The sequence below is a fragment of the Lonchura striata genome, chromosome 1 (assembly GCF_050655825.1).
Source record: "Lonchura striata isolate lonStrDom1 chromosome 1, ASM5065582v1, whole genome shotgun sequence".
NCBI lineage: Eukaryota > Metazoa > Chordata > Aves > Passeriformes > Estrildidae > Lonchura > Lonchura striata.
In genome coordinates this window covers 100,342,652-100,358,914 of record NC_140703.1, presented here as the reverse complement: position 1 = coordinate 100,358,914, position 16,263 = coordinate 100,342,652, and the positions used below count along the sequence as shown (strand labels likewise).

General features: G+C 37.5%; 1 protein-coding gene across 8 annotated transcripts in view; it reads right to left on the bottom strand.

Moving 5' to 3' along the window:
* Positions 1-16,263, bottom strand: part of FRMPD4 (FERM and PDZ domain containing 4) — a 388,479-nt gene that overhangs the window by 17,530 nt on the left and 354,686 nt on the right. For all 8 annotated transcript variants that reach the window (XM_085559044.1, XM_077781595.2, XM_085559068.1 and 5 more), the window contains 4 exons: positions 13,026-13,071; positions 4,434-4,538; positions 3,208-3,315; positions 130-261 (listed from right to left, as the gene is read on the bottom strand). In XM_085559044.1, the coding sequence (XP_085415170.1) occupies positions 130-261; positions 3,208-3,315; positions 4,434-4,538; positions 13,026-13,071 (391 nt within the window). The remainder of the gene's footprint in view (positions 1-129; positions 262-3,207; positions 3,316-4,433; positions 4,539-13,025; positions 13,072-16,263) is intronic.

Below are 16,263 nucleotides of genomic sequence, written 5' to 3'. Positions count from 1 at the left end.
CCTAGCTATTTGATAGTCTGTATCAAACTAAAAAGCTTGCAGCTAACTCATTTGAGCAATGAAAAAAACGGGTAATTTACTGATTAAGCTGTCTCATGAATATCTGTTTTCATATACCATTACACAAACCTGAGTTAGAGTCTCTTGTTCATGTAGCAGAAGAAGTTTTGTTCCAGATCCTTCAACTCTCTGCTCCAGCATTAGGGAGAAGTGTTCAATACACTTGATGGAAAGCTTTTCTTGGAGTGTTAAGATGACATCCTAAATAACAAAGGATTTATAAAAAGCGCTTAAATTCATGAAATGCTTGGGACCCAGTTCTTCACTGCCACACACCCTGGATGTACCCAGCACAGGGCAGAAGCCCAGGCTTTGTGCCTATTTTGCACAAGTTTCCAGGACATGACAACAATTCCTCAAACAACCCCAAGATGGTAACAGATATGAACATGAGAAATACATAAATGGGATTGCCAGGAATGGACAACATTCTGTTGTGATTTAACATGTAAATCATATTGGTGTGGCCGATAAATCATATCTGTCTCCCTGGAAATAAAACTCATCAGCAAAGGAGACGTGATCTTACTGCTATTCCCTCCCCTTTGTTTTGGAGCCACGTCATCAAGCAGACAGACCAAATTTATAAATTCAACAAAAAAATTTAGGTGAATGGCCTTTATTTGTTTTTATGGCAAATGGTTTTTTAAAATTTCACTTCTTGAGTTTTAAATGCTGACAGAAAAGTCAGAGATGATATCTGTGCAGAGCAATAGCTCTAAACTGATGGACCATATCAATTTTTAGAGACTCCCGATTAGCTTTTTTCATACTGAATTATGACTAAGGATAGTTAACTTGGGAGTGACTGTATCTAAAATAAAAGCTAAACAAAGTTCTTCACAAAACCGTTTAACTAATCCCTACCTTACTTTTATATAATACTTTGTGAGTGTATGCAGATTATTAATATAATTTGTCAAGGTATCTTTTTCTTTAGTGAATGCTGTAGGAAAAAGGAATACATAGAAACCCATCATTTAGAAATAGTTTCACAGTATGTTGGTGACAAGATTAAAACATTTTCTTCCATCTGAAAGATTTTCAGATATACATAAGTATCCAGATGGATAGGATTTACTAAGATCATGATAAATTGTAATCCAAGTGTTTTAACATAATTTAGGAAGATTAATTGATCAATTATAGCATGTTTATGGAAAATCAAGACCAAACTGGTGGAAAGATGAAAAAATGTATGTGGGAAGATGGTGACAGCTCTCTACAATGTAGAGAATATAAGATAGCATTAATGAATTGTTAGCTATCACTCTAAATAATGAAGGCTAATATTATATAATTCTGACCAATGGGGAATTTATAACTTACATATTTAATCTACTTTTATACTTGTAAACTATGCTAAAAGACTATGGGCATAACAGTAACATGAAGCAGCATAATACTAAATATAACCTTTTAAGAGAGGGTAGTAACAGCACTGCTTTCCACCACTATCTCTTCTGGGCCTTTTAAAATGAGGCTAAGGCACACAGCCTCTGAATTACTGCACTAAAGATTTTGCTTTTCCTCTCATCTGATAATTTAAAAGTCAGCCGGGTGCCGTGACCCAGCAATATGGAAAGTGAGGACTGCAGGTTAGGTGCTGCTTGCACCTTTATTTTAAAGTGGTGAACTACTGGACTGCTAGAGGTGAAAAAACCTGCATTTTACCTTGACTCACGTGGGTCATGTCACCCCAGTTAAGCCAAGAAGCAACAATCCACATCCACCCATCCACACATATACACACAGATGCAAGAATATGTCATTTATATCTGCAGGCCTCAGAATATGCAATTGCCTGAATTAGATGCAAAGGAAATTATTCTTACCAATAATCAAAATTACTACATTCAAAGCAGGTTTACAACATCAATACAGCTAGGTAACTGAGTCCACATGGGTATCCGTGCCAATGACTTCAGAATTGACATTTGGTTTGACAGTACGTGACACATCCATGACAGAACTACTAAAAACTAATGTAATGTGATGGCCAAAGACTGGTCTTCAGGGGCAAAACATCCTGGAATAGGTTGGTTGTTTTATGCTTATAACAGAAAATACTAGAAAATGGGCTTGTGCACCTTGGAAGGGTATGGAGACCTCACTACCTATGTGAGTAATGTCTCCTATTTCTTCACCAGCCAAATTTTCAAATGAACTCAAGGAATTCAGTATCCCATGGAAGGAATGCTTGTATCCATACCTGAACTCAACTTAAGGCATATATGCTACATTTATTAACAAATGTTGCATGACATTTTTATGTGTGACTCTAGCATCTATTTTGCCATCAGACTGGAGTAAATTTCTTGTCTGCCTTAGTAAATAAATCTTTGCTGCTCTAACTGGTTGAGCATGCTGCTGTATCACAGTGAGCACAAAGGCAGCCTTTCTTCTAATATGCCTGGTTTTACAATCCCTTAAATCTAGCTAAATCTGGTATCCCCAGCCTTCATCGATCATCTCACCCATGCCCCTGTCATGTCTCAGTGTCCCAAGTGTGCATGCTGTCATGCAATGAGCTAGATTTGGTAACCAATCCGTGCTGAAAGTAGCTTCCCCAAACAGTAATGCTAGCTCTGCTTGCTTACCGTGCTACTCCAGGGCTCTCACTGACACTGATGATGCCTCTGATTTAGGAACCCACATGGAACAGTGTCACAGACGCTCCCTGGCAGACTCAGTTTTGTGCCAGGGCTTTACCTTTTTGTTTCTGCATGTGAAATGTGCTATGGAAAGTGTAAAGGGCACTGCGCTGAGGTGAGTAATTTATCACCAACATAATCCTACAATATTCCATCCTAAATTCACTGAATGATAAGCTGGATGATATTCAATCAGTAACTGGTATCTTAATCTTCTTAGCTCTTGACTTTGCTGACGAATCATGCTAGTGTTCAGCAGCATATCAAAATGATACAAGCACAAAATTTTGACTGTGCTCCAAGCACATTAAAATCATCACTTCTTCTTTGCTGACAATAAAATACATTTTTAGGAGCAGAAAAAGGGACCAAATCCTCATTATTTTTGAACTAAGAGACAGCTCAAACTGAACACACCAGTAATTTTGTTCTTAAAGCATTCCAAGTAAATGATAATTGCTGAAGGTCTCATACCAAGGAATAGCTATCTTACCTTTATTGAAGTGCTGCAGTCAAAACGGAAAGATTTGGTTTGTCCATTTTCAAGATATACCTTTAGAACATTTGGCATGAAAAGAAGTGAGTTGTCCTTAACTGTTTCCTGTCAAGCAAATTAGTGAATCAGATTACAACATGCAACAAGAGAAATATAAACGCTGTTCTATCAAGTACATCATTCTGACAGAAAAGCAAAAACTGAGAAGGAAGGTGTTGGCCCAAACTGAAAGTAGAAATATCTGTGCCCTGCAAGGGTCTAGCCAGACTCATTACAGCTGCCCTCTACAGGTTTCTGTCTGGGAAAAATATAACCGTTCACATACATTTTATGTCTGCCTTGGAGTACTCTCTTTCCCTAAATATTATCTGTCTGACAATAAGTATTGCCTCTGAAGTTAAAACATTTTCACTACAATAGAAAGATGGATTACTGTTTCTCTGAATATAGTGAGCTATTTAGTATGTTCAATCTAAAAAATGGAAACTACAGTTTGTTATTAAGGATTACAATCAAGGTAATTAACATGTTCTTCATAGGGGGATATTAAATGCTGCTATTTCTTTCATCATTTAAGTAGAGAAATATATAACATTGCTACCTAATTTGATGATTCATAACCAGTGTAGCAAAATAAAGAGGAAAAAGGAAGGAAAACAAATCTTTGAATATTTTGTTTGCTTCTTTTTATTTTAAAAAGGAGAAATTGCTTTAGAAAAAATGCAGTATCAATTTAGGTTTGAAGAAGAGTTGGCTAAAGACATCAGTGTAGAATGATGCTCTGGTGAATTATGAAAATGAGCTGGGAGTTCATGTCTGAGGAGGAGCTCAGTGCCCCTCAAAGGGAGGCTGACTTTGCCTGAGGTCTGGAAACAATAAGTTCAAGGAGATAAAACAAATTTTAAAGCAGTCTGTAAGGTTAATCAGTTTTAAAATTAAAATCTTAATCAGTTTTTCTGACAGGGTACCTCTCTTGAGCTTATGGATTTTATGAAAACAAAGTTGATCTGAAGAAACCAACAGACAAACACTATCAAGACTATAAAGACAAATATATGTGTTAACACCACAAAATTCATTCACTAGCAGCTTAATTATCTTTTGAAAACTTCAGAAACAGAAAAACCCTTCACTTTGCAAGCCTGTCACTGCTTTTTCTCCCTTTGCTGTACCTTTGGATGACATGCACAACCCTTTCTGAGGTTAAACAGCTGAATACTCACCGACACCTGCCCATTGATAATTACTTCCTCAGAGAAGCGCACTTTAACAGGATTGGACTTCAATCTTGCCTTTTTTGCAGCACTAATAAAAGCTGATTTAGGAGACTGGAAGAAAAGATGATGACAAGATATATCACATAACTTAAAATTAAAATCTTTCTTTCCTTTTTTGTTATTCCCGCTGTTTCTTATATGCTGGGAACCCATGCATACAGTAACATTTTGCATACAGAAGAATGGAAATGCAGTCAAACCATTATGCATCCTAAGTTAACCTCTATGTACATACATATAAGGAAACATCAGTACATACTGAATATACTGGAAATTATCCCACTGTTAGACTGGAGGGATGAGAAGGCTCTCAGCACACACAAATCCTGTAGTGCTCCCGCAATGACTGCTGTCACCCAACCTTGCTTGCATGAAGGGACACTGACCAGAAACCTACCAGTGACCCTTTCTTTACAGACTGAATGGAAAATCTTTGCATAATCTGTGATCTACTGGATAGACATACACACAACTTTTGCAAAAAAAAAAGTGTCTATGAGGTCTCCAAATACAGTGGCATCTCATTGTATCTGTCCACTTCAGAACACAGGTGAAAAGCACCAAGAGGCACGTGCAGGCCATCAGGTTTCCCCTGAAGGCATTTCTTAAAGACACCCTGTGCAAGGCATGCCAGCAGTATTGACATGTTGTAGGGCTTCATGGATTAGAAGTGTAGAAGCATTCCGAATTTTCTTCTGGGACCTACCTGACTTTTACCTACTACATCATGCAATAAGTTCACCTGTTTTCAGCCCTGGGGGAAAAAAAAAAATCTCCTCATTTGAGAAATTTGATTAACAGCTACTTTTTAGTAACAAATTAAATATTCAATGGGATTTCTATTTTCAGCAGCCGAAGTGAGGTTGGTTTATTCTCAGGTCAGTTACAAACACAGTGCTTCTGGCGTTGCCTCACTTCATAACTGTGATAATGGGCAATGGAGACTTTCTCATTTTGGCTGGAAGTCACTGGGCTCTTTTGGGCCAGGTTTTGATCCATTTGTTTCATGAAAATATGAATTAAGAATTTCAGAATCTTACTCTAAGTCCTGAGAAGTGGTCTTACCAGTTTTGAATAAAGACTTACATCATATTGGTTTTCTTGTGAGAAATAAGTGGAGGCACAAGAGGTGATTATCAGTGTGGCATGAAAGCTGTCCATGTAAACATGGGAAGTCTCGTTACTATCACTCAAATTCTGACTCAACTGACAATCTGCAGGAGTAATGGAGTAGTCCAAGGTAGAAACAATATGTCTCTGATCTCTGCTTTAAAATTTATTTTCTTGTGATGCAGAAGCCTTGTTTCTAGTAACTAGCAGGAAAAAGTCTAGCTCAATTCTGCATGCCTCAAATCTATCATCACATTGAAAACATGGTAACTATTAACATAGGCTCAGTATCAACCAGTGAACAGGGAATGAACACTGCCACGTTCTCTCAGGAAATATCAGAGACATCCAGTAATTCCTGAGGCACAAAATAGAATCAAGAAATAAAAATAATGCTTCTTTATTTTCACAGTTCATTCTTTCTTATGTCTCTAGCACATATGACTACACAATAATCAATACTTGTAAATAACAGATAATTCAGCCCCATGAACAAACCAAGCCCAGCTTCCAGAATCAGTGCTGAAAAAAGTGGAAGGTCCCCTGAAGTTTTGAAACGACCACCAAAAAAAAAAATAAAAGGAATAGTGCAAAAAAAACCCCCCAAAAAAACAAGCATCTCAGGGTGGGGGACCTTGTTCACTTCTTCAGCAAGAGGGGACAACTTCAAATTGCTGAAGCAGTTTAAATACTGTCCCCTGGAGATTAATTCCTAGAAAGACACAGTACAAAACAGTACCATGACTAATATAACAACTCTAGAGGTGTCTTCTCTGATTTCCTTCCTCTCCATGTAGTCCTCCTCTGCAATCTATCTGGCACCCAAGTAATAGAATGCAAACTGTTGCAGCAGGATTAGGCTACTGGCTTTTCCTTGCAAGAACATGGGGAAAACAGTGGCTTTCTCTTACTATTCTTGCTTGAAAAAATCTCTGTACTGTTGCTTGCTCTTATTACAGATGAGTCACCAGTCTAGCCTCTCTTAACAGGCAGACTGCCAAACTTTTTCTGGATTCTGGCAAGGTTAATCCCATACAGCAAATCTAGCAAACCATTATGTGTCCCTATTACTCTCTACAACGTCTTTCTTTTTCTCTCTACAGCCTCGAAAGTCACTTGCAGGAGGCATAAACACTTAAATTATGTTATTGCAAAAACGTAATTAGACAACTAAAGATTTGAACATATGTGGGCTCCCAAGACCCCCTTTGGGATGTGGGGTTTAATGTAGCTATTGCACAGCCAGGGGAGCATGCCATTGTCTACCATGAAACATGGTGCTTCTTTCATTTCCACTTTCGCTGTGGCGACATGGGAAGGACTCTGGCCCTTTGCCAGGCACTCCGGGCGAGCCTGGAGCAGACTGTTTTCCAAAAAGCTCCAAACTATAACTAGGGCTGTAAGAAAATGAAACAGCTGTGACAGGTATGTGGAAGAACATTCTCTGCTGGTTAAAGGTTTGAGTAATAGCACAGCTTTTGCATTTAATTGTGCAATGTCATTGTTTCTACCTCTGCATCAACTTGACATTTTCTCATTGGGAATAGAAGTGTTTCCAAAGGATGTGCAAATACCTGGGAAAATAGTTGGGTTTGATTGCTGGAACTTGCCTGTCTAATAAAGCCTCAGCAAGATGATGTGCAGCTCTATTGTATTTTAATGTCTTTAGGTTTGTAGAAGAATCCTATCACTTAATGCTTACATAGTGCCAGAAAATAATTCATTTATTTGTTGATGTTCTGTGTTTAGCCATTATTCTCAGTTAATGACCTTAAGCAGGAGGTGTTTACACTAATGCAGGACATCTATCACTGCAAGTAAAGTATTTGCATTGTCACATATAAAAATAGCTTAATTAGAGTGACTTTTGTAAAATGAGGGCACACATTTTAACAAGGATTCAAAATAATTCAAAACCCCCAAACTTTACTCTGTGTGACCTAAGACCTATTTCCTATTAAAAGCTCAAATTTATCAGGATTTTAAATAATTTTTACTTGTTTACATAGAATTCAAAGGAAAATATCAGCTGATCATTTCAAGACTGCCTAGAGAAACTGCTAACAAGAAAAATGCAGCATTGCAGAGGTATACTTTGAGGAAATAAAAGTGAAGACCTAGACCCTATTTGAACCCTGACTGCAATCAATGGGTTTTCCATCAGCAGGTTAAAACACAAAAGATTGCAGAGTAGACTTTCAGGAAAATGCTAATTTCTCATTTTTTAGACTTCTCAAAATTAGATCCTATATTTGTCAGCAGCATTAGAGCAGGTCATTTATTGATAGATTTTAGAAAAAATATCCTACATTATGAAGGAAACTTTTGATGCAAGTAAAAATGCCTAGTGCTTCAAGCACTTTTGCAGGTAAACTATAATTTGTAAAGGAAAATTATATATATATATTTTTATATATAATATATAATATATATCATATATAAAATATATATATAAAAAACTATAGATTGTGAAGGAAGGGGGTTTTATTTGCTGAAAAAGCCTCTTTGAGTGCTCTCACTAGCAGAGGTGCTGCAACAGCAAAACCTTTGCTCATTCTCAAGAAAAAAAAAGGAATTAGTAGCTAGAAGAGCACAGTGTAGTACTGAGAAATCATAAAGAAATAGAATGACAGCAGTATAGGACAATAACAAGGCAAAAAGAAAACCTGCTCTGTGACAGTAAGCATTAAAATTAGAAATACTTCATTTAAAACTACAGAAATACTATAGTTTTTAAATAGTCACAGAGTGTATATATGCAATAAATTTTAAGCTTGTTGACTAAAACCAGTCATTAGTTTAATTTCAAAATATTAACTTTGCTAGAAAATAAGGAAAAATTGCATAAGTACAAAAAATGTGTTGACTTTTTGGTACACTGCTAACGGCAATTACAAGCAGCAGTATTTAACAAGCAAATAAAAGGTGAGTAAGAGGAAGAATTACATTTATTAAGTGGAACAGGACATAATGCCCAAAGGCAAACTAAATATGGTAATTCATAGCTGTGAACAAGGCTGAAAAGACTACACTGGCTCACAAGAGCATTGTAGAAGAGCAAGTAGGGACATGGAAAAAATAATGTGGAGAAGTGTTACCACACAGTAATTTGTGATAACCACATGTCACTGACAGAGGATCATCAGGAGTATTTCTTTGTTAAACTCTTGGCACAAATTTAATTGCTGGAATAGTGCTCAGATATGGGTTCTCTCTTAAAAAGCTGGCAATCTATCATAGACAATTGTATTTAGTTGTTTCCATTATTTATATTTTACCATTTTTAGATGGCAGTCACAGTCTGATCATTAGTCCCACAAACTCTCAATAAGATTGTTACCACAAGCATTATGATCCATAAATGTTATTTATTGTAGTTTTTATGCAACTGTTGTGTTTCAAAAGTATAACCATGTTAAAACAAGAAGCATCTCTTTCAAAACAGAAGATTCTATCTTTTTTCCATTGCAAAATTTAATGCACAGCAAAATTGCCATAGCTCTCAGCCAGACCTGGACTTTATCCAAGAAGCTTATGAGATTAATCATTAAAGCAATCTATCAAATGATCTCTGCATATAAAATCTTTAAGGATATCAAACAGGCAAGTTATTTAAGTAATGCTTAAAACTTAATAAGGCAACAATCAGAATGATAGTCCATTTACAGAATAAAACAGTCAGAAATTATAATCAAATGCCATACTTCCAGAAATCAAAACTTTGAACTACTTTAACTGCTTGAGCTGCTCGGTGACCTCCTTAGGAGCACTGGTGATAAAAACCTAACAGAGATTTGTAGATTGATGAAAAGTAAAAGATAGCCTAATGCTTTGGCTTAGTCACAATTAAAATGAAATTTTAATGTGTTTAAGCATTAAACAAAACTTAATGCATTTAAGAAAAAATTATCTGCAAAAGCTTTCAAAGAGTACTAAGTAAACTATAGAGTACTATAAATCTAGATTACATCTGCTTTCACCTGAAATCATAAAGGATGGTTACTTAAATGCAAAATCAAACTACACTCTAAATAGCACAAATAAAACCAATTAAGAAATAGCACTTTTGTAATCCATCTTGGCAGATATTTTTCATGGTAGAAGGAAAATCACCATCAAGAAGAGAGATCAATGAAATGTTTGTAGAGGTGTATTTCTGTCAAGAACAGGGAAGAAATTCAGTCTTTATTTAAAAGCTCTTATTTTCCTTTGTCTGGTTTATACTTTATCATCCCAGTTTTATTGCAAAATAGTAAAAGGAAACAAGGAGGAGGCAAAATTAAACAAATGGGGAAAATACATGTGCATCATAATTTTTGAAGGCATAAATATTTTTTCCAAACTGTAAGGCAAATTGTATTTGCCAGAGGATCCCCTGCACAGAAGACCAGGACAAGTACACAGCTGGAGTCAGCAACACCCAGGGGTTGCAAAGGCTGAAAGAGATGCCAACAGGCTCTGGCACTACTGACAGTAACAGCATGGCAGAATGAGGGCCAGCATGGACCAGATCTTCCAAGTGACTCAGGACTACCCAGGCAAACTTGCAGCCCAAGGTTTGCATAAACTGAGGGGTCTTGCACTGCTTCAGGGCCAAAGCTTGGCTGCACAAGCTGCCTTCATCCCAACTGCTCCACATCCCTACCGACACCTTTGCTTCCACTGCAGAAAAAAATTGAAGCTGAAAGCAGTAAGGGGAAGATGCTATGAGTCAATTAAACCCTGGTCTGGACAGGTAGGGAGCTACAATAATACTGCACACATGACGTCTGCCAGGTGCAACAATCCTGCAGTCAAGGCCCTCCCAACCAGTTCATTACACTAAGCATCCCAACTTTGGGGTAAAAATCAGTCAATTAAAGCTAGCACCAACATGCAGGCATTAATCTCATCTTCTAGCTGCTCTGCACACATTCTTGCAGAGACTGTCTTCTTGCCTACATAAACTTAAATGTCTATCACCCCCCAAAACCACAAATGCTTTGTCTGCTGAGGTAGAGCTGGGGGACTCTGACAGACATACCAGAGTGGGCTGATGCAAATTCATGTACAAAATGGGCACATCAGTCCAAATGGCTGACAGAAAAGTGTTTCAGTACCATCCTTAGCTCAGTGACACATAGAGGTATTTCAGCTATTGATTAGATTTTGCTGCTACTTAATGAGAGGAGTAGATTCTGTCTTGTCAGGCCTCACAAAGAGCTTGAACAAATGGAAGGTACCTCAAAAATCACCCAGTTCCAAGCCCTCTGACATGGTCAGGGATATCTTCTAATAGATAAGGTGGCTCAGAGCTCCATTCAACCTGGCCTTGAACACTTCCAGGGATGGGACGTCTGCAACTTCTCTGGGGTCCTTGTTCCAGTGCATCACCACCCTCAGAGTAAACAATTTCCTTCTAATGTCTAGTCTAAACCTACACTCTTTCAGTTCAAAGCTACTACCCCTTGTCCAGTCACTACATGCAACACCTCGCACTTGGTTATGTTAAACCTCAGGAAATTTCCATGGGCTCACTTCTTGAGCCTGTCCAAGTCCCTCTGGTCCTTCAAGTGTGTCAACCATCCCATTTTACTTGGTTTCACTTATAAATCTGCTGAGGATGCACCTAATCCCTTTGTCTACATCATTGACAAAGATATTAAATAACACTGGTGCCATTACAGATTCCTGAGGGAAGCCATTTGTCACTGATGCCCAACTGATGATGGGGATTCTGAGAGACTGACCACAACCCTCTGGATGTGAGCATCCAACAAATTTTTCATCCATCTAACAGTGCCCCTAACAAATTCATCTCTCTCCAATTTAGAGAGAAGGATGTTGTGGAGGACTGTGCCAAAGGCTTTACAGAAGCCCTGATAAAAGGTGTCTGTAGCCCTTCCCTTGTCCAATGATGCAGTCACTTCATAGAAAGCCACTACATTGGTCAGGCAAGACTGGTCATGACTTTCCTTCTTTTCCAGGTTAAAGCCTGGAGAAGAACTGTACCTGTGCCATAAGGTATTCCATTGAACACGGAGTGCATAATTTATTTGGGTTTCAGCTTCCCTTACATTCAGTCCATACAGGGCTTGTTCTCAGTCCAGCAGCACAATGATAAGAGGCCACAGCACCTCACAGATGTAGTGCTACACTTTGCTGGCCACTTTGAAGGACTACACATAGGTGCACTAAAGCACATGCCCTTTCTTCACCTGACATTTATAGACAAGAATTAAGTCTGTCAATGGATGAAATCTGCATAAAAAAAAGTGGATGAGGATTTCTTTTCCCCCATTATATATATTCACTGTGACCTAAACCACTGGCTGTAAACCAGCAAGAATTAAAGGCAGACAGGTTCTTTATTTAGTCAGACCAGGCCTCATTTTCATTTAGGGTGATTGATATTGATCCCAGATCTCTGATCCCAGATCACACTCCTGACAGACGTCTTACTTCAGGGTGGCAGCCCCTGCCTGCTTTTGCTGTGGAATGCATGCTTTTCCCCCCACAAATTAGGTGTGCTGCAGATTGACTTCTAGAAAGGTACAGGACAAGTAAAGCTGCATGGCAACCTCAAAACTAACCAGAAAGGCTAATGACTACTACAAAGACACACAGTTGCATTTTCAAGATGTACATTTTGGCAGCTTCCTCAGATAAACTTGTTTTCAAGTCTTTGTGTCAAATCCACTTCATCTCTTATTCTTGTGTGAAAAGGATGCAATTATCCCTTGTTAATGAAAACTGCAATGTATCAGGCTAAACAACAGGGAGCCAAATGGACCTGCTGAATCTGAATTGCTCCTGAGCACGGCTGAGGTCCCCCAGCAGCCCGCAATGTACACATGGCTGTGCAGGACAGATGAGTTTCCTCCCCTGGCTTGCCTTCTCCCCTTTTTTCATGGGAGATGAGTTTGAGCTGACAGGTCATGAACCCACTCCCACAAACAACTGAGTGAGTTGCAAAGTCACACCGCATCAAGCAGCTCTGAATGGGCTGCAGTTTCTCCCAGTCCACTCAAGGCAACTTCACATGGTTGCCTGTCTGTCTCTGCTCTTCCTTCACCTCCACAAGCTGGAGATACAGACAGAGCCCTCCCTTAGGTAAGATACAGCTGGTTTGCTGCAGCAGCCCAACTGTGTGCCACCAGGGCAGAATCAAGAAAAACCCAGGAGCTGCAACAAACAAGAAATTGAAGCAGAACTCAGAATTCTGCTCGATCACTTTGAGTTTAAAGACTGTTATTTTTAAATTTACTTATGTAGCCTTTGAGTACAGGACACAGTAATGCCATCTTAAACACCACCTTTAATAGACACAGCCCCTATTGCACTTCTTTTTATTGCACAGATAATATAGGGACAGAAACAGAATATGGGCAGAAAAAGAAGCTGCTATGTTGCTAGGAAACTAATTCAGAAAACATTGACAATACTTACAGGGTAAGGTTGAACAACAGTAAGGAGGATCGATTCTTTGCAGCTTCTATAAAAAGAAAAAACAAAGTAAAATCAAGTAAAGAGTCATACTTTTATTCACTATTGATAACTAGCTTTTCTTTTTAATGGAGAAAACTGCAGTAATATGGAAGAATGTTTATTACAATGACAGAGCACAGTAGTACAGAGATTAATAATATGCCAAAATAATGATAGGTATTAAGAAATAAGTTTTTTCCAATCAAATAAATTGAATTGGCCTAACTTGGCAGTTTATGCTACAAACTTTTTGCTTCATCAGAGAAACCTGCATGCTGCAATAATAGTTGTCTCTAGCAAGAACAAAATAACCTTTGATTAATTGTATTAGTTCAGCATCTGTAGTCCATGAGTTTATTTTACCTACTTTTCAAATGCAAGTCACTTTAATACCATCTAGCTCTTGTACACTTCAAGCTAAATCTGTTTGAAACAAACAACAGCATTCTCTTTCAAAACAAAAATGAGGATAAAATTTAAATCCCATTCCTTCACTAGATCACCTTTTTAAATGGGTGGGAAAAGACTAATATTTGGTGAATTCTCCCATTAGAATTTATAAGTTTTTACAGGATTGCTAAGGAAAGTTTTTTTCTTTCAGTTTAAACAGGTCTTCTTTATGATGAAACAAGTAAATGCAAAACATATGAAAATCTCTAAAAATCCACAACTGATTTATACGATAAAGAGAAGAAATTATTACAAATCTAGATGTGACCAAGTGGCCTAGACAAATAATACATATACTTTAACTCTTGGTGGGTAGATGGGGGTGTTGGCTAACTGTGGAAAAGTAAAATGCTAGAAGAAGGAAGACAAGACAATCACAGTTGGTATCTCTTGTATTACCTTTTGATCAGATGGTTGCATTGGTTGATATTAGTTAAGAAAAGGTCAGTTCCCATTTTGTTGAGATAGAATTAAATGTCTCTTGGTTTTACTACTTCCAAACATAAATTGTTAATTTATGTGACTTACCACCTGGCTAAATTTACATGAATTGATTTTGCATGCCTGACCCCTGAACTAACTAAAAAAATCATACTGAATTATTCGTATATAGGGTCACCTTATAGGCAAAATGACACCTCTGATATGCAACTTAAAAAGCCAAAAGACAAAAAAAATGGAGGAGAGAATGAAGGCTTAGTCAGAAAACTGGTCTGGAAAACCAGTCTATACTTGATAAAGCAAACACATTACTAAATGCCAACAGGGATAACAAATTCTACTTTTGCCAAAGCCATCAGTCATGTAAGAAGTAAAGTCTACTCTAGTATCATGTAACTAAAAAACGTCAGAGCTTCAAGTTTTTACTTTTTTTATTAGATATTTGTAACATTACCACTTTTTTTTTTTTTTGGAATCTACAAATGCATGTTAAGAAAGGTAATTTATTTCAAGAATGTCATAATCTCGTTGCTATCCATGTCTATCCAATTATTATTGCTATATTAATCTAGGCAGGTTAGTAGACAGAAAGGCTCACAGTTGTTAGTATGGTATAAACTGCAGCCTTGGGATAACTCCACCATGACCAACTGATCTTTTCAATTACTTTGAACTCACTACTTTATGTTTCTCATGCTGTGTATAATTACCACCACCACCACCGCCTCCTGCAGTCCAGCTATGTTACAGAGTTGTCTTTAAAAATAAAATCAGCTTCTCCTGAAAATGTTTTTCAGCTATTCATTATTCTTGGATTAAACCTGTCCAGGTGTCAGGCTAGGCAAGATTCATCCTAGATTAGCAGTTGCATTTTTTTTTAAATAAAAGATCAAAAGATATATTTGGTGGACAAGATTTTCTCGCAGGATAAACACTTGCATTGGAAGGATGCTAGACTCTGTACCATACATTCAACATCTGAGGCTATAATAAGACCCTTTGGAGTATCTGGACACAATCATGTTACAAATTCAAAAAGTTGGTGTCAAGCACTACACACAAATCCCTCATCACCAGAGTAAACATTTCATATAAAAGTTGTGCTACATACAAAACACAGCACAGTTACAAAAGAAGTAAGTATTTCATTATCAGCTTTTTTGATCTGTAGTACTCAGTCATGACTCCACTGCTCATTTGAAAACTTTCTCAACTAATGATGACAAAACTCTGCAAGACAACTCATCTTTTTCACTTCTGGTATGGCTAGCATATCCTATGGATCTACATGATAAACCTGGCACAGCACTGAAGACTGCCAATTGTACCATCTATTGTATATGTCACAAGAATGGAGTAACAATGACTGACTCTGTGATCTCTGTGTTTTGTAGTTTAAATGTATGTGGACTAACTTATGCCCCTGTGTGACAGTAGAACATACAGACAATTAAGTTTACAGAAACAAGATACTGAAATGTGAGTTATGACTTTTAAACAATACCTGAAACAGTGGCAAAGGCTAAAAGAACCCAATTGCAGTCTTAGTTTCACCCTGAAATGTCTTTCCTCATTTAAAATGTGGCTAAATAAAAAAAAAAAAAAAGCATAGATTACAGTTATTTGATTACCTTTCATACTTACTTAACAACTACCTAATTATTTCTGTGCTCTTTTAGAGTAACAACTGCAATATCAGCTTAGAAAACAAGCTGCTGACTTTTTGAGCGCTCTGCCATCTGAGTGGCTAACACCAACATCACAGCAAAATATCTTCATGTTTCTTTCATTTCCTGACATTAGAACCAAATAGTAATAACAAGGCTAAAATCTGAAAAATCTGATGGGAATTTGTGATTCATCTCTCTGTCCTTCTCCGTGTCCTGCGTGGTGATTATATTTGTCTGTTCTCACTACTCCTCACAGCTACTTAGGCTGCAACAAGAAGAAAATATAGATGGTTTAGTTTGAAAATCAAATTAAGTCTATTATAAAGGTTAAAGCTGCATTACTAAGTATCAGGCATCACGAGCTGCATGAGGCATTAACATTCAGATACAATGCCAGCCTCTGTGAAGTTGAGGCTGGAAATCACTGCCTCTCTTCTGCATCTTGCTAGCTGGAAGAGAGGAAGGGCAAAGGCTAGTGAGGGACATGGGGGAATCCCAGTATCTGAGCCAAATAGAATAAGTGGGTCTGTTATTCATATGCATCCAACAGCAATTATAGCATATAAATAGAATATATATATATATCTATATTGCTCTTAAGAAGGAAGAATGAAAAATTGTTTATGCTAATTTATAGC